At 39.5% G+C, this 22,056-nt stretch overlaps 1 protein-coding gene across 13 annotated transcripts in view; it reads left to right on the top strand.

Moving 5' to 3' along the window:
- Positions 1–22,056, top strand: part of wnk1b (WNK lysine deficient protein kinase 1b) — a 158,609-nt gene that overhangs the window by 47,543 nt on the left and 89,010 nt on the right. For 11 of the 13 annotated variants that reach the window (XM_080190902.1, XM_080190894.1, XM_080190900.1 and 8 more), the window contains exon 5: positions 21,378–21,466. In XM_080190902.1, coding sequence (XP_080047028.1) covers positions 21,378–21,466 — 89 coding nt within the window. Of the gene's footprint in view, positions 1–12,833; positions 13,150–21,377; positions 21,467–22,056 lie in introns of those variants that run through there. The other 2 variants (XM_080190903.1, XM_080190907.1) reach the window with 1 other exon arrangement.

Here is a 22,056-nt window from a genome sequence, read left to right on the forward strand (position 1 = left end):
TACCTTTGGCCTTCAAATAATAAAAAATGATATTGAAGTACTGAGGAAAGTGAGTGAAAGATTTAGAAGGATGGTAGCTAGAACTGAGATTATAAGTCTTTGGAAAAACTGGAACAGGTTTTTCAGAGAGGAGATCTAAGAGGTATTGAAAATTATGAATGAATGGGTTGAACATAATATATGTAGAGGTAATATTTGCATTTAAGGGAGAATTTAAAACCAGAGGTCATAAATCCAAAATAGTTGCTAGTAGACTTGCTGTTTCAGATAAACAGCTTGGATGCAAAAGAAACAAGATGAATAAATCTCTCCATCAGTGCACAGCAACAGCAGTCTACACCATATAGTAAAGCGCTTCAGCAACTTGCTAATCCTCCTCCGGCAGCACCTTTCAAATCCGCATCCTCTACCACCTAGAAAGACAAGGGCAGCAGACTCATCGGAATGTCACCGTGTGCATGTTCCTCTAAGTTAGCATCATCCTGATTTGGAACCGTACTGCCACTGAGTCAAGAAGCTGTCACTCCTTCCCTCCCTTACAGCACTGCCAGTATAGTTGAGAATAGATGGGCTGCAGTGGTTTAAAAATGTTGCTAACCACCAGCTTCTCAAGCAACTAGGAATGGGCAACAAGTACTGGCCTCTGCCAGTGATGCTCACATCCCATGGAAGACTTAAGCACAAGTGAGAAAGGAATAGAAAGATTCACTGAAAAGCTGAATGCATTTGATAGAATTTGAGGATATCTATGGAGTATAACCCTGGCCAGAATAATTGGGATGAGTGGCCTGTTTCTTTCCTGTATGTTCCATGTAATTGTTTCAGATTAATTAGTCTCCAGTCTTGTGGTTTTAACTTGATATAAATCAAGCATTGGTATCCAGTAAACCTTTTTGAATGTTTCCAAGATTTCCAAACTGCTCATGATTTTCCTTTAAAATTTATTAATACATTAAGATACAAAATATCAAAGTGCATTTAATATTTCCTCAAAAAGCTCCTGTTACTCTGAGTGAAAATGCTGACTGGGGCTTAATGTTTCTTGCCCTCCCATCTCTTTCCCAACAAACGAGGAAACAAATAATATAATTGCTCAAGTACTTAGAAATCTGTCGAAGCTAATAGGAATTCCATATAACAGGAAACATTAAAATGGTGTTTTGGAAGTTTTTAAACTTTGAAACCCCTTTCTTTTGCCTGACATTTTGTCTGCATTTGAGGAAATGAGCTTCCACAAACTTACTACACAAATAAGCATTGGGATGTGATTATAACTATTGATTTTTGCCTTCCTTGTACATCTATCACTCCCACATCCCAAGGTTTCTGCATTTGATGTGACCTTTTTTACGTGTTACAAACTGACAAAAAAATGGAATGGGACTTGATCCTGCTTCTCAGGCACATAACATTAGCTTGTGAATTCAGTACCTTTTATTCCAAATTTTGTTCATCAAACAGCATCTTTCCTGATTGCAATTCTAGTCTTGGATTAAAAGGCTGAGAAAACCTCAAAACTTAACTCTGAATTTTACTTACAGGCTCATTTTTCTTAATTATAAAATCCACGGTCATCTGAATCCATAGCAATGCTGCAAAAAGGTCTTCAAATGGTGTTGCTGCAGTCTTTGTGCAAGATGAATTTTCAAAAAGTGATGATCTGTTGAGCAGAAAGCAGCTTTATGTTCTGTGATCACCCTTCAACCTTTTTACTAGACTCCTCAGCATGAGTGCTGTTGACCTTGATTCAAATACAGGTTGAATTGTTTTGAACTTGAAGGGGGTGGAGGGGTGCTGGAGAATGTTGACAAGTCACTGTTCAACTCAACCTTGCAGGTATTTTATTCAGCTGCTTGCACACTATTACTTTACATGTGCACATGCTGTGCAATACTGTATTCAGTTGGTTCAGTACAGTGTCTATCCTAATTAGTTATTGGGAGCCTTTTTAAGTGGAAGATTGAGTTTTCTAATCAAAAGATAAATATTATACTCTCACAGGAACAGCTAGAGACCATTCAGTCTGTTTTGCCATTCACTTAGCTCTCAGCTGATCTGTATCTCCATTCATTTACCTGCTTTGCTCCATATCTCTTGATACACTTGATAACAAAAGTGTTCAATTGTACCAGTATCCACAGCTTTTTGGGGAAGAATGTTTGAGTTCCAGTAGCCTAGGGGTGATGTCACTCCTTATTTACCCCTCAGTCTGAGCTGTCATTTTAGGATTATGGTATTTTGTTCTGATTTCCTAGCATGCATCAATAAATATGAGTTGACAATTCTGTGACAATTAGTTTCTTCACCATTTCTAAAGTATGCATTTATTATAGGCAAGTTTCATAATGTAAAACATTGCTCTTTTACTGTTAATTTAGCTGGTAATTCAGACAAGTGTGATTAACACAGTTGTGATTAGCAGCAGTTCTAATTTAATCTGTTCTGCGTACATGTTAGACATGGCAAGCCACCCTGTATTTTGAGTGAAAATATAGTTGAAACATTTAACTTTTCTGACACGCAAATGCAGATTTTATACGGAAGTAATGACACTATAATTTTTTCTGGTGTTTTGAGATGCTCCTTTTTTTTCTATTAATTCTTGACAAGATTGTAAGATGCCACATTCACTAAGTATATTAATGCTTTAAGAAAGCCTATGGATTGGGGCCATTGATGGAAACAACAATGGCAATTAACGTTTTAGAAGCATATTTGCTCAGGGTAATGTGACATTTGATTCAAAAGGATCAAAGATTATTTGAGTCATGTTCACCCAGCATCCTCCTTTAAGGCTCCTTGATCTTGCTTGTCGAATGGTACCAGATCTGAATGACAATTAAACCATGTTTAAAAGGTTCGGTTCTTGCTCTTGCTGTCAAGTCCTGGGCTACAGTTTTGCTTAGAAATCCTCATGACCACAAATTTGTAGATCCTTGATGCAGAACTGCTACCAGATGTTGGGGATCTTTCTTTGCCAGGCTCCCAGATTCAAGATCCAGTTTCATTGCCCTACTCTTAGTGTTCCCCATCCTTGGAGCCCCTGCTGTCATTCAAAATCCCTCCAGACTTGAACGTGCTACCAGAGCAGCAGCTCGTGCTCTCTCTCTCTCTCTTTTTTTCTTTCTCTCTCTTCCCCCCCCACCCCCAAAATGTGCGCAGCAGAACAGATTAAATTAGAGCTATGTATTAAAAGGTTCAGAGGCATGCACGCCCTGTTTGCCTCAATTCCTCTGTTATGGTTTCTTTGTCATACCTGGATATTACTTTCAATTATAAGATATGCATACTTGACTTCCAATTTTCTGTGCTATGTGGTGCTGCTGCACTCATTAATATCTCTTGTGTTTGTTTCTTGAGGTAATCGGTTTAAAAAAAAATTGTCCGACGCTCACCAGCCTTCCCAGAGTTGGAGCTGCTTCTCCCCCTTCAGTGAAACTGTGGGCTATTGTCTAAGTATTTTTTAAAAAATAAAAGCTTTGTGTAAAATATCATAAATCTTTGAACCTGGCGGAGAAGCACAGGGCAAAGGTAGAGGATTGGCAGAGGAGAGATCTCTGGAGTGAATGGGTTGGGTGAATGTAGAGTGAGAAGATGGTGTAAAGTAAGAAATGAGGCAGGTACGTGACATGGGATGGAGAGATACCTGGTTATTTGGGTATAAATGCTGGGTTAAGCTTGAAATTGTTTTAGACGATTGGGAATGATGAATGAGGGTACAAATGAAGCATATGAAATTTACAGAAAGAGGCCATTTGGTCCATGTCTGTCCCAGCTAAAAGAGACCTAGCTGCCTAATCCCACTTTCTAACTCTTGGTCTATAACCCCTGTATATTATGGCATTTCAAGTAGTTTTTAAATGCAGGGTGAAAGTTTCTACCATTACGACCCTTTCAGGCACTGAGGTTCACATTTGAATCATCCTGTATGTGAAATCATTTTTCTCGGTCCCCTTTCATCATTCAGCTGATTGCTTTAAATCTGTGCTCCATCATTCACTACTTCCACCACCACAGTGGCACCAGTGTGTACCATCTACATGATGCACTACTGGAACTCACCAAGACTTCTTCGAAAGCACCTTCCAAACCTATAACCTCTTTCCACCTCAAAGGACAAGTGCAACAAATACATGGAAACACTACCACCTGACAGCACCCCTCCAAACCAAACACCATCATTGTTTCTTTGCTGATGCTGGGTTAAAACCTGGAGCTCCCTTAGCAGCACTGTGGGTGTGCCTGGGCATTGTTGACTATAGCCACAAGAAAGTGGTTCAGCATCACTTTCTTGAGAACAATTAGGAATGGGCAACATGTTCAGCCAAAGCAGTGATAGCCACATCTTGTGAATATTTTTTTAAAATGGAGGAAACTCGTTTACCACAGCACTGAACGCTTTGAGAAATGTGCAGAGGTGAAGTTGAGGCATTGGAGGAAGGGCACCAAGTAACCTATCTATCCAATTTTTCAAACATCACCTGCCTTCCATGTGACACAATCTCCAGATTGCGTAATGGACTTGTTTGCTATTTCAACACCCATCAAATCAGAGTGGAAGCAAATCATCATTGATCCTGAGGGACTGCCAATGAAAAGATGATGATTATGTACTTTCAGTTGTGCCTATTCATTTGCCAAGGTCCCATATACTTCGCTAACTACTCTTTCAAGAGTGGCACCTTCCAAGATTAATGCACCTGTATTGCCAGGCCTTTCTGCTCAAAGAATGTACCATTAAGTCCTATGACCTTCCCTATCCCTTCTGCCAAAATGCATCACACCACACTTCTCTGTATAAATTTCAGTCTGCCACTTGTCTGCTCATTCTGCCACCCTATGTCTTGTTGCAGGCAGTTCATATCATCCTCATTGTTTACCACTCATTGTATCATTGGCAATTGTTATTTTTTATATTGGGTCATTGAATATTTTTAAGACCAAGTAGATTCTTGATCAGCAGGAGTATTAAGGGTAGGCAGGAAAAGAAGCGGGTAGATAGGTTTTTGGTAGGCAAAGGGATTAAGGGTTATGGGGAGAAAGCGGGAAAGTGGAACTGAGCCACTTCAGATCAGCCATGATCTTATTGAATGGCGGGGCAGGCTTGAAGGGCTAGATGGCCTACTCCTGCTCCTATTTCTTATGTTCTTATGACACCAAGATTGGTGGCATAGTGGACAGTGAGGAAGGCTGTTTCCAATTGCACGGGATCTTGATCAATTGGGCCAGTGGGCTGACGAATGGCATTTGGAGTTTAATTTAGACAAATGCAAGGTAATGCATTTTGGTAGATTGAACCAGGGCAGGACTTAGTTAATGGTAGGATGGTGGGGAGAGTTACAGAACAAAGATCTAGGGGCACATGTTCATAGCTCCTTGAAATTGGAGTCACAGGTGGACAGAGTGGTGAAGGCCGCATTTGGCATGCTTGGTTTCATCAGTCAGAACATTGAATACAGGAGTTGGGACATCCTGAAGTTGTACAAGACATTGGTATGGCCACACTTGGTATACTGTGTGCAATTCTGGTCACTCTATTATGAAAAGGATATTATTAAACTAGAAAGACTGCAGAAAAGATTTATTAGGATGCTATCAGGACTTGATGGATTGAGTTATAAGGAGAGGCTGAATAGAATGGGATGTTTTGCTCTGGAGCATAGGAGACTGAGGGGTGACGTTATAGAGGTCTGTAAAATAATGAGGGACATAGACAAGGTAGACAGTCAATATATGTTTTCCCAAAGATAGGGGTGTCTAAAACTGGAGGGCATTAGTTTAAGGTGAGAGGGGAGAGATACAAAAAAGTGTCCGGAAGGGCAATTTTTTCAGAGGGTGGTGAGTACCTGGACAAGCTGCCAGAGGTAGTAGTAGAGACAGGTACGATTTTATCTTTCAAAAAGCATTTGGATAGTTACGTAGGTACGATGGGTATAGAGGGATATGGGCCAAATACAGGCAATTGGGATTAGTTTAGGGGCTTTTAAAAAAAAAAAGGTGGCATGGACAAGTTGGGCCAAAGGGCCTGTTTCCATGCTGTAAACCTCTGACCCAAAATCAAGGCTCGAATGATGTGTGAAATAGAGATTACGATGAAACAAAGAAAAGGATTGTGCATGTTAGAGGAATTCCTCAAATGAGAACGAAGTTCAAAGTGGAGATGAACAAGAAAATAAGACTGGCAAAGAGTGTGTGACAACAGAATGGCAGTCAACAAGTTGCCTCGCTATTTCCTCTTTGATGATGGATTCAAGCATTTTTCCTACAACAGATGTTAAACTAACCGGCCTATAATTCCCTGCCTTTTGCCTGCTACCCTTTTTAAACAGCGGCGTAACATTAGCCGTTTTCCAATCTTCCGGCACTTCCCCGGAATCCAGCGAGGTTTGGAAAACAATCACTAAGGCATCCGCTATCACCTCCGCCATTTCCTTCAGGACCCTGGGACGCATTCCATCCGGTCCTGGGGACTTGTCCACCATCAGTCCCACTAGTCTGTCGAGCACTACCTCTCTAGTAACAATGATCTCATTTCAGGCCCTCCACTCCTACCATCTTTCCATCGTTAACACCCGGCAAACTATTCACATCCTCCTCCGTGAAGACCGAAGCAAAAAACTTATTCAAGGCCTCAGCCATTCCCTCATCCCCCACCACTAAATCCCCCCCTCATCCTCTAAGGGTCCAACATTCACCCTAGCCAGCCTCCTCCTTTTTATATATTTATAAAAACTTATTATCCTTTTTTATATTTAGCGCTAGCCTAGATTCATAGTCTATCCTTCCTTTCTTTATCAACTTCTTCGTCATTCTTTGTTGATATTTAAACCTCTCCCAATCCTCTTCTCGCCCACTACTTTTAGCCACTCTAAACGCATCAGCTTTTAATTTAATACTCTCCTTTATCTCCTTCGTTATCCACGGCTGATTATCTCTTCTCCTACGATCCTTCTTTACCATCAGAATAAATTTCTGCTGAGCACCAAGAAAGATCTCCTTTTAAAGATCCTCCACTCATCTGCAAACTTACTAACTTCCTATATTCTCAACCAAATCATTAACATGAATGACAAATAACAGTGGGCTCAGCACTGATCCCTGAGGCACACCGCTGGTCACAGGCCTCCCGTTTGAAAAACAACTCTCTACAACCACCCTCTGGCTTCTGTCAAGAATCAAAATTTTGTATCCATTTAGATACTTCACCCTGGATCCCATGATATTTAACTTTATGCAACAACCTACCGTGTGGTACCTTGTCAAAGGCCTTGCTAAAGTCCATGTAGACAACATCAGCTGCACTGCCCTCATCTACCTTCTTGGTTATCTCTTCAAAAAACTCAAGTTAAATTTGTGACACATGATTTTCCACTCTCAAAGCCATGCTGACTGTCCCTAATCATCTTGCCTTGCATCTCTAAATGCCTATAGATCCTGTCTCTCAATACCTTCTACCTTCTTTTTGCCCTCCTGATTTCTCTCTCAACTCTACTCCTACAACCCCTAGACTCTTCAAGAGATTCACTTGATTCCAGCTGCCTATGCATGTCTCATTAGTGACAGACAGCATGGTTTTTGTAAGTGGGAGGTTGTGCCTTATAAATTTGGTGGAGTTTTTTGAGGAGGTGACAAAAACGGTTGACAAAGGAAGGGCTGTGGATGTTGTCTATACGGATTTCAGTAAGGCATTTGACAAAATCCCTCATGGCAGCTTGGTTAAGACTCATGGGATACAGGAGAGGTGGCTAGATGGGTAGAGAACTGCCTTGGCCACAGGAGACAGAGGGCAGCAGTCGAAGGGTCTTTTTCTGGCTGGAGGTCTGTGACCAGTGGTGTTCATGATGTGGAGGGTGTTCTGCAGGGCTCTGTACTGGGACCTCTGCTATTTGTGATGTATATAAATGATCTGGAAGAAGGTGTAACTGGTGTTTTCAGCAAGTTTGCAGATGACCTGAAGATGGCTGGACTTGCGGATAGCAATGAACATTGTTGGACAATACAGCAGGATATAGATAGGCTGGAAAATTGGGCGGAGAAATGGCAGATGGAATTTAATCCAGATAAGTGTGAAGTGGTGCATTTTGGAAGAACTAATGTAGAGGGGAGTTATACAATAAATGGCAGGGCCATCAAGAGTATAGAAACACAGAGGGACCTAGGTATGCAAGTCCACAAATCCTTGAAGGTGGCAGCACAGGTGGAGAAGGTGGTGAAGAAGGCATATGGTATGCTTGCCTTTATAGGACGGGGTATAGAGTATAGAAGCTAGAGTCTGATGTTGCAGCTGTATAGAACGCTGGTTAGGCCACATTTGGAGGACGCATTACCGGAAGGATGTGGAGGCTTTAGAGAGTGCAGAGAAGGTTTATCAGGATGTTGCCTGGTATGGAGGGTCTTGGCTATGAGAGATTGGGTAGACTGGGGTTGTTCTCCCTGGATAGACAATGAGGGGAGACCTAATAGAGGTTACAAAATTATGAAGGGTATAGATAGGGTGAACAGTGGGAAGCTTTTTCCCAGGTTGGAAGTGATGATCATAAGGGGTCACGGGCTCAAGGTGAGAGGGGCGAGGTATAACTCAGATATCAGAGGGACATATTTTACACAGAGGGTGGTGGGGGCCTGGAATGCATTGCCAAGTAGGGTGGTGGAGGCAGAGACGCTGGCATTGTTTAAGACTTACTTGGACAGTCACATGAGCAGACTGGGAATGGAGGGATACAAACGAATGGTCTAGTTGGACCAAGGAGTGGCATTGGCTTGGAGGGCCAAAGGGCCTGTTTCCTGTGCTGTACTGTTCTTTGTGCCTCTTTCTTCTTCTTGATAAGGGCCTCAATATCCCAAGTCATCCAGGGGCCCCTTTCAGTTTTTCCTCTTGTGAAACGTGACTAGTTTGTATTTGAAGCATTTGTTTCTTAAAGATAGCTCATTGTTTAATTGAAAATTTCCCTGTCTCTGGTCTGTTTTACCCTGGCTAGGTCCCTTTTGTTGCATTGAAATTAACTGCCTTGAAATTTAGAAATCCTACACAAGAATGTTCCTTGCTCATCTCCATTACTCACCCAAACCTTATGATATGATGATCACACTGATTCAAATGTTTCCCACAGACAGTTGATCTGCTTGACACATCTCCTTTCACAGATGCAGCAATGCCTCCTTTCCAATTGGGCCAAGAACGTCTTGATCAAAGAAGTTCTCTAAACACATTTTAAAAGTTCCTTTCCCTCCTTAACCTTGATATTATCCCAGTTGATATTTGGGTAATTAAAGTGCCCCATGCCATTACTTTATAGTTCTTGCACATCGATGTGATTTCTCTGCAGACCTGTTCGCCATCCCTCGCTATTTAGAAGCCTGTAGAACATCTCAAGCAACCTGATCATTCTATTTTTGCTTCTCAACTTATTGACTTTTCCCTCCTAAGGACCCCTCCTCTTTCCATCACTTGTCCTAAGCATTTTATATTCTCACACTTTATGGAAATCTTCAGTAAAATAAGTCCAGTGAGCATTTACATCAGATTTACTTCATTAACAACTGTCGTTTAGCTAGTTCAGTTCAAGGTCAGAAATTACAGTGTAATTATTTCTGAGTTTAGTTGATTGTAAAGCCATGAAGGAGAAGTTTGACCAGTATGACATTCAGATTTCCAACTCTATGAAATCTGTTGTTTTCATGGTTATTCTATTAAAAGTGCATTCCTCCTTGTCTTCACATTAAAGAAACCTAAGCATAATCTGTGTTCATGTTCGTTTTACTTGGCCATTTTGCCAGCCTGTCCCCATGAAGTGGTCTTTGACAGTCAAAGTAAATCTTATTGGTTTCTTGTGTTCGAGCCTTGATGCCTAGTGTTTTGCTATACAAATATTTAATCCAAAATAGAGGAAAAGATCCATGTGCAAATGTGCTTGAACCATCTTTTGGCTGATTTGATTTCATTTCTACCCCCGCCAACCCTCTGAAACAAAATTAAAGTTTTAATTATTTATCCACATAAGTTTGATTGTTTAGAATCATAGAATGGTTACAACACAGAAGCCATTTGGCCGTCTGTGGTGACTCTCTGCAAAAGCAACTCAACGAATAATTTTTCCTGTTATCAGACTTTTTTTCTTAAGTCTAGTTTCCTTTCTGAAAGCCAGTTTGTTCTCTTTTTCAAAAAATATTCTTGACTATTATCGGGGGATTTTCAGTACCGTTTAACACTAATGGAAAAACTTCCGTATGGACTGGAAAATTCCTTTTTGTGCACTAAAATTTGGTTACAAGATCAATTGCTAATTGTAGTTAGTTTTGTGTTGTGCATTGACTTATTGATTTAGCTTTCAGCCAAGATTTTGAAGTTTAAATGGGTTATTTGTCAAATGCTACTTCAGTGCAAAATCACGTTTGAGTGAACTGTTGGTTATAACTTTAATGACTTTGATCCTAAAGGGGCTATTTTACGTGAGATTTTTGCATTTTCTTAGCAATAGCTTCAGGTTGGTACAGTTCTGTGTCATGAGGAAGTGTTTTATAGCAATAAAGTGAAATGCTTCAATGGTAAGCCACAGGCCAGAGGGGTAAAAAGAGCTGTTTTGAATTGTTTTTCTCCAAACAACCTGTTGGAATAACATTACAGTGACATTACAACCATTACTCTGAAGTTATGACCTTTGGAAAGATATCATGCTTTCATGAAGGTGACCAGTACATCATAACAATGCAAACCTTGTGTTAAATAAAGTAAGATCTGCATGTACTCTAAATCAGTTCTCAATTTTTTGCTTCTGAAGCACTCTTCCAATTTTAAAATTCACATTCTTGTGCTTAAATTCTTTCATGCCTTTTCCCCTCCCTCCTTAACGTTCTGTACCTTTGCAACCCCCCAAGTACTGTATTACTTCATCTCTGGTCTTGTCCATATTTTTGCTGTCTTCACCCCACCATTTAGAGATGTGGAAAATCACCTGTCTCAGAATGCTTCCGTTAATGGCATTGAAATAAAACAAAATCAGTTAATATTTTCCGATTGAGGGCATCTTGTTTGGCTCCTGCCAGAAACAGCATATCTTGGCATCTATTTTTCCCTATCTTAGCTGCTTGTTCAGTGTGATCCCAACAGTGAGCATACCTGTTTAATTCAGAAATCACATACAATAAGTTGTCACAAATGCCTGGCTATATCTGTGAAGTACGTGAAAGGTGCATTTCTAGCGCAAAATACAAAATATATCTGATGGTGAAAGTAATTGAGTTGTCTAAAGTTGCATAAATAAAATGCAAGTACTGTATCAAATTATTGGTTTAAAAAGAATTGAGTCACTTGGTAGTACTGAACTTGAATGTTGTTGAAAAGAGATACATACTGAGGCTTTTCATCTTGCACTCATTGAGCAATGCCAAATTTCAAATGATCACAACAATTTATACTACAGGACGAAAGGGGTGCTGATTGTTTGGCAGGTCAACTTTGGCTGAGATGTTGCCGTTGGGAATTACATGCTTCTGCATAATTCAAAAGATGTAAAGTTTGCATATAATTTCAGTGATAATAATGACAATGCACTTAAAAAAAAAGTCTTGTGGCAACACTGCAAAATGACTGATTAAGGGAAATTTGATCTGATTTCCAATCAATGCTATTTCGGACTAAATGAATGCAACAACAAAAAAGTGAAAGATAATTGATATTAGGAGATGGGGCTGAGAAACCTGTCAATCTACTGGTTAAAGTGCTAGTGGATACTTGTATTCTGGCTAGCACTGCAATTAAAGATCTTTCCAAACAATGGCCAGTTGAAAAGGAGTAAGAAAAGTGTTGCTGAAGATTGAAAGTGCCACTTAAACCATATTTAGTCAACTTTAAATGTTGCATTATTGCTTATAACATGATCGATGACTGTTGCCTTTGATACATATCCAGATGCTCTTGGGGACAAGACTTCAATACATGAGGGAAACAACTTGCAAAGCTACTGGGATTGAATGGAGAAATGGGATTGACTGGGCCAAATAGCTTCATAGAATCCTTTGGTGCCATAATGATTGTCCCAGTTCAGAACTAACTATGGATACGTAGTCTGTACTGCTTGCTGGACCTTGCATGTAGACACTGGGTGAGAATCAAATCCGGGTCTATGTATTTCAATTCCCTGTTAACCCTTGTACCTTGCCTTAAAGGCACATAGTGATCACTTGATTGAGATACCAGACATTATGCTGAAGTGTTCATGGAGCAATACCCAAGAACAATTAAGTAATTTTGGGAATAGGAGAGGAAAATAATTACATGCACGCTTTGCCACATCTCATGTTAAACCTGGAAGGTTAGATTGAGGTATAAATTTTTTCACTTTTTAAAAAATTTTCTTATCACAATTTGTCACATGAAATGAAGCATTTTTCTACTGAAGTTATTTATTTTGGCCAGATGTCATTATTTACTGCAATCATTAGAAGGAACAAGTACGTACCAGGGATAATTGAGATTAAAATGATTGCTGTACAACTATTCAAGGATAATGGTGTTTCAAATTTGTTTGAACTGAATAAGCGGCCAATCACAAAAACCCTTCTGAGAATTATTTTAATAACTTTCTTCTGTTGTGGAGGGAAATTATAGATCATCATTTGCCTTCTAGCTTTATCAAAAATTAAGGCCTTAGGCATTTAAGGTAACCTTTTATTGAAGATGCTGCTCAAAATTGGTTCCTGCCTTTGTGAAAATATAGTTGAAAGATTGCAGGATAGAAATGCCCTGCAGGAGGTATGACGCATTTCAGTTGCTAATGAAATCTGTTCATGTGACTGAACAACCTTAAAGGAGGTGTAGAGGATTGTACTAGGCACTTGGCTGGAGAAACAGTGATATGTTCAACTTGCTGTTACAAAGAAAAGGAGGTGCATTGATGAGAGAAATTTTAAAATTCTTTTACTAGTGTAGGGGGCATAAAGAACCCTATTTAGCAAAATAGAAACCAATATCCATTGATTTGCCATATATTGGCAAATCTCTTTTGCCAAAATGCCGTCTGTGACCCGTTAGACTTTACTGCAAGTTCTCAGATGGATTCTGAGAGTAGAGAGAGATCCCCAGTGTTTTTTATTATTAATTCCCACTGCTGTTGCTGTTCACATCAAAATGATCATGTCCACGTTAACGAGGTGAGTAGTTGTTACATTTATGAAGTTTGATTCGCTTTCCTATAAATGTGGTTTTAAAAGTCACTTCACTGATGTGTTAGAGGTTATGCCTAATAACTTATGCAAAGCTAAAAATTAATTTTACTTTGTAAGGTAGTTTGAGAGTTCAAACTTTAGTTTATTATTTTCAGACAAAAACTTTATATGGTAAATGGAGAGTGGGCATGTTGTTTAAAAGCCTCTTCTATTTCTAACCTGAAACCCCTACTCCTGTCAACTACGCTGACGATCAAAATTTGAGGAAAAACTCCAGATTTTGTGATGTTGGTTTTATTAGGTCTGCTTTTACTCCAAACATGTTATAGATGACAGAAAAGGAATTGCCATTTGGAGAGAAGTCGATGTGCATTTGAGGTAGTCTTGCATGATAAATATTCTCTAGCTGTATTTCTGAACTGCAAATTTGAAACTCAGCCTGTGGAGTGTTGTGCGACTGGAGGAGATTAGAGATAAGGAAGGATCAGGCCACGGAGGGATTTGAAAACGGGTAAGAATTTCAAAGTTGAGGCCACATGAGGGCAACTTGGAATGTGTAATAAAAACTGCTTTGTTGGGGCCATGGAACAATTTTATTTGTCCAATAAGTATTTGGGAGACAAATTTTGATGTGGTGGAAGTTTTCTTTATTCATTTACAGGATGGTGTCACTGGCTCGGCCAGCATTGCCTATCCTACGCCATCAGTCAAAAAAATTAAAAATTTACTCCACCTTTAGTTAACTTCTACTTTGAGTTCCTTTTTTTTGTTTTTGATAGTAAAAATAAATTCAGTTAAGCCCATTTTAAAAGGCAGTAGCTCTATTGATACCCGTCTAAAAATAATCTGAAAAATTGTGATTAACTTGTAGATTTATTTGCTTCCTTCATTTTTGTTTGAGTATTGAGGTTTTGCATTGTTTTGGCTCAACTAGTATGTTATGGAAAACTGAGATATTTAACTCCAATGGTATTTGATTCAGCACACTGGGTTGACTTGTATTTCTGTGGACAGTGCCGTTTATAAATTCCAACAGACATTTTCACCAGTACTGTCGCCATTCTGTTCAAAAGCCTTTGCAGACTTGTGTTAATATGATTACTTCATGTATGATGGAACAATTATGGTGGGACTGGATTAGCAAGCCAGAGATCAAGTTCAGAACTCATGGTGACAAGTTGTGCAAGTAAACTCATAAAAGATCATTTCTGGAATGGCACTGGAAAAAATGCCTTAAACTTCTGATTTGCATAAAAACTCAACCCTCTAATGTCCAAAGGAAATGATTTGCTGCCACTGCTTCATCTGGCAATACGAGACCTCAGTCCTATGTTGTGGTTGGCTCTTAAGAAAAACTTGTGCTTGTGTGTGGTTTTAAGATAGGCTCTTCACCAGAATACTATCAAACAAAATTTAACACCAAGGCACTTGAGATATTCGGACAGATGACTAAAAGCTTTGAAAAGAGGTAGGCTTTAAGGAGCGCTTAAAAGGAGGAAAGAGTGATTCAGGAATATGGGGAAAGTCCTTCCCTACATTAGTGACTTGCGAGGAAATGCCACGGTTGTCAGTGGTGTAGCAATTAAAAATATAATTGTGAAAATCCCCTAGTCGTCACACTCTGGTGCCTATTCAGGAGCACTAAGGGAGAGTTTAGCATGGCCAGTGCACCTAACCATGTCTATTAGACTGTTGGAGGAAACTGAAGAATCTGGAGGCATCCCACACAGAATCTGGGAGAATGCGCAGACTCCACGTAGACAGTGAGCCCTGCCAGGAATCAAACCTGAGTCCCTGGTGCTGTGAGGCGGCAGTGCTAACAACTGTGTCACCATGCTACCAATTCGAGAAGTTCGAGGCCAGCGTTGGAGCAGTGCAAATATCTTGGAGAGGCTGAAGGGGGGTGTAATGAAACTGGTGGAAATTATAGATATTTATTTATCAATTTATTTATTAGTCTCACAAATAGGTTTACATTAACACTGCAATGAAGTTACTATGAAAATCCCCTAGTCGCAACACTCGGGTGCCTGGGAGAGATCAGGTTATGAAGGGATTTGAAAACAAGTGGTTTTAAAATTGAGGATAAACACTGCTTTGTTGGAGTCACGCAAGAATTTTTTTTATTATATTAAGAACTTGGTGAGGCAAATCTTGATAGAGATTGATAGCAGGCGTTCAGTCAAAAAAAACAAGCATTTTAAAATTCTAACTCGCTTTTAACTAACTTTCGCTGAGCTCTTAAATGGTACTATTTCAACCAAAGTCATTTTTAACTTGTAGATAGAGCTGAAATTTGGGAGAGGAACAGCAATTTGAACTCGAGGGATCCCTTTCTTTGAGGTTGCCTTTTCCCAGCTGGAGTCAATTTATTCTCTCAAACTCTTAGCTGTCCAGAAGATGAATGTGAGCAAACCGTGAAACGAATGTCTTGTTTGAACCAAACGCACTTTTTTTCCTTTCCATCAGAATTTGCACTTGACCAGTTTCACCATTAGGAAAACAGGAATCCAATGAATGAAATTAGCACTCCATATGTATTTAATTCAAGATCACAAGCTGTAAATTGTGACATGGAGTAATCAATTTTTTTACGGCTGTATTCTAGAGGTTGCTCTTTTAAGGGCATAAGACCATTTGTAGTATTAAAAATTATATTTGTATTTGTCATTAATATATGAGATCCTATAGTTGAGCACACTTATCTATAAAACATTATCCTTGTCCATGTTTGCCATTTGTAAGTTCTATTGCCCATATTTCTGCCAAATGCACATACGTTTTAGAAGGGATAGGAAGAGGTAATATAGACTTATTACAGTTTAGAACAGTGCCGTTAACAGAGGGAGTTGTGGTTCATGTGATTGATGTTTGAAGGCGGCAGGCACAATGGGAGAGTAGTTAGCAAAGTATGTGGGATTTTGTCTTCATAAATAGAGGTATGGAGTATAAAAGCAAGGGAATTATGCTGAACCTTTGTCTGGTTAGGCCACAGCTAGAGTTATTGTGTCCATTTTTGGTCTCCAAACTTTGGGAAGGATATGTCGATTTTTGAGTGGGTTTGTTTTAGAATGGGATTTTATGTAAAAAGTTAGGTTGCAGAAGCTGGGGTTCTCTTTGGGGCAAAGGAAGGGAGATTTGATAATGGTATATAAAATTATGACAGATTTAGGGAAAGCAGCTCTGAGGAAGAGTTTCTTTTTACACAGCAGATGGAAACGACATGGTGGCCACAGCCTAAATGGGGATGGGAACAGAGGTAATCAGTGATTTTTAAAAAGAAATTGGTTGGCACTTGAGATAAACCTAGGCCAGTGAGTGAACCACACGAGTGGCCCTTCACCTCAGTGGGCTGCAAGACTGAAATTAAAGTTTATTGGTCTCAAGTAAGGCTTACGTTAACACTGCAATGAAATTACTGTGAAATTCCCCTGGTCATCACACTCCAACACCTGTTCGATCTGGCTTGTTCAATTGCTTTGACCCCATGAATAAAATTAAATACATGTTGAATATTTCAGTGTTATAGAAAATTCTTAATCATTTATAAATTAGTAGTGATCATCAACTTCAAATGGTGAAAACAGAATTATTTATACTTTGGGTGCAGGGCACACACTCTCACTGTCAATGTTGTAAACAATCAGAATGCACCTCACTTTTGCCCCTGCTTTGTGTGCGTATCTCTTCAGTCACACTGGTAGGAAAAAATACTACGCAAACAAATCAGTAGAATGTGACAATCCTGCGCGTGGGCAACAGTCAATAAAATGTCTTGTAGGCTGCATTCAGAACCCAGATGGGCTGAATGTTTTCTCAGCATTCCATTTAAGTTATTTGGTTTTGATTAAATTAATTGTCATTTTCGCTAGTATACAGTCAAAAGTATTGTGGTCTCTATTCAGACAAAGTATAGTGTACATAGAGAAGGAAAGGATACTGCACAATTGGAGGAACCCTTTCAGATTACAGGTGAACTGATGCCCAATGTGCCTCCTCACATGGGTGTAAAAGACTCCTTTCCACTGATCAAAGAATAGGATGAAGAAAACCTAGCTAACATTTATCCCTCAACCAATATTATGGAATCAGGTTACTGCTATGGCATCTTACTGTATGCAAATTGGCTGCTGCGTGTGTGGATTACCTCACCAATTTTCACTTCTTTAACCTGTGCTGTTGTGAAACTTGTGATCTAAGCAACTCTAATTCTTTGCTTCCCAAAATGTTTTGAATTACTGAAATAATAAAGTCAAATAATTATTTTGAGGGCCATATTTGATATATGACATCAAAATGGGAAGTAAATTTATTATTCCATGTTCTATGCTATCGTGTGGACATTTGGTTCCAGAACTAGAAACTGCAGACATTTTGTCATGATGCACTAAGCCTTGTTTATTAGAAATGCACCAAAAGTACTTGTATGTTCACAATCAACAAGGTCTGTTTTTCTGGTACGTGTACTGGTGTTTTGGACAGGCCTACAGCTGTATCTTTGTGGCACTCTCTTCAATCAGCTCTGGATACAAGAAAATTGACTTTCAATTTGTTTTCAAAGACAATATAAAGGATATGGAGTCAGGGTGTTGGTTTTAAACCTAGCTTTTCCTGGGTAACTTGCCTACTGAGTGAATCGGAAATATATGAAGTCTCTGATTTTAAATTGGAGCATTAAATGGTTCCCCCAGGCATGGTATTTTTTTTTAGGAGGGGGTGGGGTGTGGAGAGATCTTCCAGTTACGGAATTTTAATTGCTTAGTATGACTCTTCTCTCTCAACGTGACCATACTTTAGAGATAAACAGTGAATTGGTAGATGCACATATAAAAGTAGTTGAAAAGTGAGAATAGAATCTATGGGTATCTGCTGAAGTAACACATTGGGCGACATCTTCAATTTAAGAACAAGATCTATAAATCATAGAATCCCTACAGTGCAGAAAAAGGCCATTCAGCCTATTAAATCTGCACTGACAATAATCCCACCCAGACCCTAACGTACACATCTCGATGCTAAGGAGCAATTTAGCATGGCCAATGCACCTAACCTGCACATCTTTGGACATAGAGTAAACCTACGCAGACATAGGGAGAATGTGCAAACTCCACCCAATGACCAAAGCTAGAAATTGAACCCAGATCTCTGGAGCAGTGAGGCAGCAGTGTTAACTACTGTGCCACCCAAATGAAACATCTCCACATCCATTCCCAGTTGGCTGAACTCAACCAGGACTGTAGTCAGATTTTACCATTTGCCTACATATCCTTTCAGACCACAAAATGTTTAGGCAAATGGTAGTATTTGACTACAGTCCAGAGAAAGTAACTTTTGCAATAATTTTTACTCCTACTCAGTTCAGTGATCCACTGGTGGAAAAGTTTGTGAGAGTATCTCATGGATGTAGGATCAGTGTATGCTGCTTCCGTGCTCTTTTGACTATTCTATTTGTATGCAAATCAATATGCTGGAACTGGGTAGATTACTGGGACCAGCACATCGTAAAATTTGGTAGTGCGATCATGGGATTTGTTGTAAATTGTGGGATGGGAAGTCACAGCCAAGTAGAAGAATTAAAGACTTGGGGCTAGCTGGTACTGAAGAAGGTCCTGGGGTGGAGCAGAATTTGAGTAGTACGTTTCCAGGATTGGGAAGCTTGGCCATCCTTTAGCATGGCATGAGAGGAGAGAATTCGGCAGTTTGTGATGCTCCCCTGCTCAAACTGCATTTAAGAAGGAATTGGCTAAAAACTTAAATGAGTGACAAGGAAAAGGCAGCAGATAGAGATTATGGAGAAGAACTCTAGTCTGGAGCCAGTATTGGTGAAATAGGTATCACTGTGCTCATAAACATCTTTCAATCGTGCAACCCAGAAATGTTTAGTTGCTTCTCAGACAACATTAAGCCCAAACCTGATAGAGCAAACCCTACCATGAAACTTCTAAAATTGCCAGCGTTAACATCATTGTGACCTGACCAAGCGTTACAGTTAATGGTCATTTTGTGCACTGAACCTATATATTGCACCTCTTCTAAGACCATAGGCCATATGATGCAAGATAGATTTTCTATGATTTTTTTTTCTCTCCATTCATGGGATTTGGGCTTCACTGGCTAGCCCAGCATTTATTCCCTATCCCTAATTTCCCTTGAAGATGGTGTGAATTGCCTTTTTGAACCACTGCAGCCCATGTGGTGCAGGCACATGCAGAACGCTATTAAGGAGGGATTCCAGCATTTTGACCCAGGAACAGTGATGTATTTCCAAATCAGGGTGGTGTGTGACTTGGAGGGGACTTCCAGGCAGTGGTGTTCTCCTGTATCTGCTGCACTGGTCCTTTTATATGTTGGTGGTTGTGGGTTTTGAAAGTGCTGTCTAAGGAGCCTTTGTGAGCCAGCAGTGAATAAACTTCTCGCCCATTAGCCTCAGCTGGTTTTGAATTCCTGCCTGGAGTATACCACCATCTTTTTCGGTAAAGCTGTTCACTACTATCCTCGAGTCATACAAAAAAGTATTGTAAAATCATTTCTGCAATGGTATTTCATTTGAAGAGAAACTAAATCCTGTACCTTTAATGTGTATTAATGTATCTATCCTAATTCATTAAGTAATATGGCAGAAAGAAAAAGGCAATACAATTCCTTTGCAAGTGGGAAGTTTCACATTTGTCAACATTGTACAGAATTTGCCCCCTATCTGCCCAGTCCCTTAATGCATTTTGCGTTGTCTCTAATTTGTTCTATAAGTTACGTTGTGCTGATCCTAATCGCATGTATCCGCATCTTCAAATGTTCACTCATGTTTACCCTCAGGTGCAAATTTTCTACTACAATTGTGAGGTTAATTGGTCCAAAGTAGTCTCATTATCTTTAACAGTTTTGAACTAGAAAATTGCACTAATTGTGTTCTGCTCTTTAGTACAATTCTAGTGTGCATTCCCCCAAACATACACGTGTGTACTCTCCTTGTGTGTGCACATGCTCAATTTTTAAATTATTACATTTTTTTAATATTGCAGTTCCAAATATACTTCAAACAAGAAATACTAACCACTTTTGGCAGTTATTCTAACGCGGCAAGTTAATATTTTGCGTACAGAATTAAAATAAGGAAGTAGTTTTGTAGATTTTATCTAACTGAAGGACATGGGTTTTTTTCTCTTAGAAAAAATATTCTTGAAAGTATGCATCTGATAAAGTCAACATTGGTGAAAGGAAGCTAAGTTAACATTTTGGGTTGCAGTGAAAGTTTATATCCAGAATTAATCTATATGTATATTTTTAGATACTAACTTGATCTGATGTATTTTGAAACGCAAACAGAAAATGGGAGCGCGAGTAGATCGTTTGGCCCTTCAGGCCTGCTCCATTATTTAACATGATCATGACTGATCCTCAATTTCAACACCATACTCCTGTGCTTGCCACATACTCCTTGACACCTTTTGAGTCTAGAAACCTATCTGTTGTCTCAAATATATTATAACTTGGCCTCCACATCCTTCAGTGGTACAGAATTTAACAGGTTCACTACGTTGAGTGAAGAGGTTTCTCTTTTTCTCAGTCCTAAATGGCCTATCCCATATTGTGAGGTCGTGACCCCTTATCCTAGACACCCCAGCCAAAGAAAACAACATTCCTGGATCCAGGCTGTTCAACCTTGTCGGACTTTGATGCATTTCAACTAGGTCCCTTCTCATTCTTCTGAATCCCAGTGAATACAGGCTGTCGACCCAATTTCTCCTCGCATGACAGTTCTACTGTCCAGGAATCAGTCTGGTGAACCCTTGCTGCACTCCTTCTCTGGCAAGTATATACTTTCACAGACGAGGAGACCAAGACTGCAGACACTATGCCAGGTGTGGTCTCTGTAAAGTCCTATACAACTGCAGTAAGACATTCTTGCTCCTGTACTCCAGTTCTCTTATAGTGAAGGCCATCAAACCATTCGCCTTCCTGATAGCATACTGTACCTGCATGCTTGTTTTCAATACTGTGTCCTAGGACCCCCAGGTCCCTTTGTACCTCAACATTCCCCATTCTATCACTATTTAAATAATACTCTACCATTTTGTTTCTCCTTCCAAAGTGGATAACTTCATATTTAACCATGTTATACTGAAAACTTGATCTGATGTACATTCAAAGATTTTCTCTTTTTTTTACTGATTTTTATTTTTGTGTTTGATGTTTTATTTCCTTTTATTCTTTAGGGGGTGAAACCAGCCAGCTTTGACAAGGTAGCAATCCCTGAAGTTAAAGAAATAATCGAAGGATGTATCCGCCAGAATAAAGATGAACGGTAAATGTCTTGACAGCTGCTGTTAAAGTCATGTGAGATTTAAAAGTTGAATTGCACATCTGATGTTTTTTCAATTGCAATACAAGTTAACACCCTGGAGAAAGGGTATTTATTTTCCAGAAGCAGTGAATTTACTGGAATTCACGTCATGAAATTAGATTCAGAAGAAGTTCATTCAAGTTCAATTTTGTTGTGAAATTTGTTTGCCAGTGCATCAGTGATGTTTGTATTCATTCAGAATAACATGCAGCACAGTGGATACTGCCATTAGCAATGAGAGTGAACTCACTGTCGGGAGCAATCTTGGCGCTTTACCTTGGGAGGTTCCAAACTGAATGATGGTGCTGTTTTCAAAATAAGTGGCACAATGGGTTGTAAAATCAAAAGTTAATTGAACCACATTGTTACGGACAACAGGAAACGCAAGTAGCGAGATCCAAGAGTAAGTAACTTTCAATTGGGGCATTGTAGTTCACTTGAGAAGTCTGGGGAGAAGAAAGCACATTCCTCTCAGATGAGAAGTAGATTGGTGCTGAAAGTAATGATAACATTGCCATGAAGTGGATTTGTTCATAGATGTGGGTATCACT

Source organism: Carcharhinus amblyrhynchos, chromosome 6, assembly GCF_965287045.1.
Source record: "Carcharhinus amblyrhynchos chromosome 6, sCarAmb.v2.hapA, whole genome shotgun sequence".
NCBI lineage: Eukaryota > Metazoa > Chordata > Chondrichthyes > Carcharhiniformes > Carcharhinidae > Carcharhinus > Carcharhinus amblyrhynchos.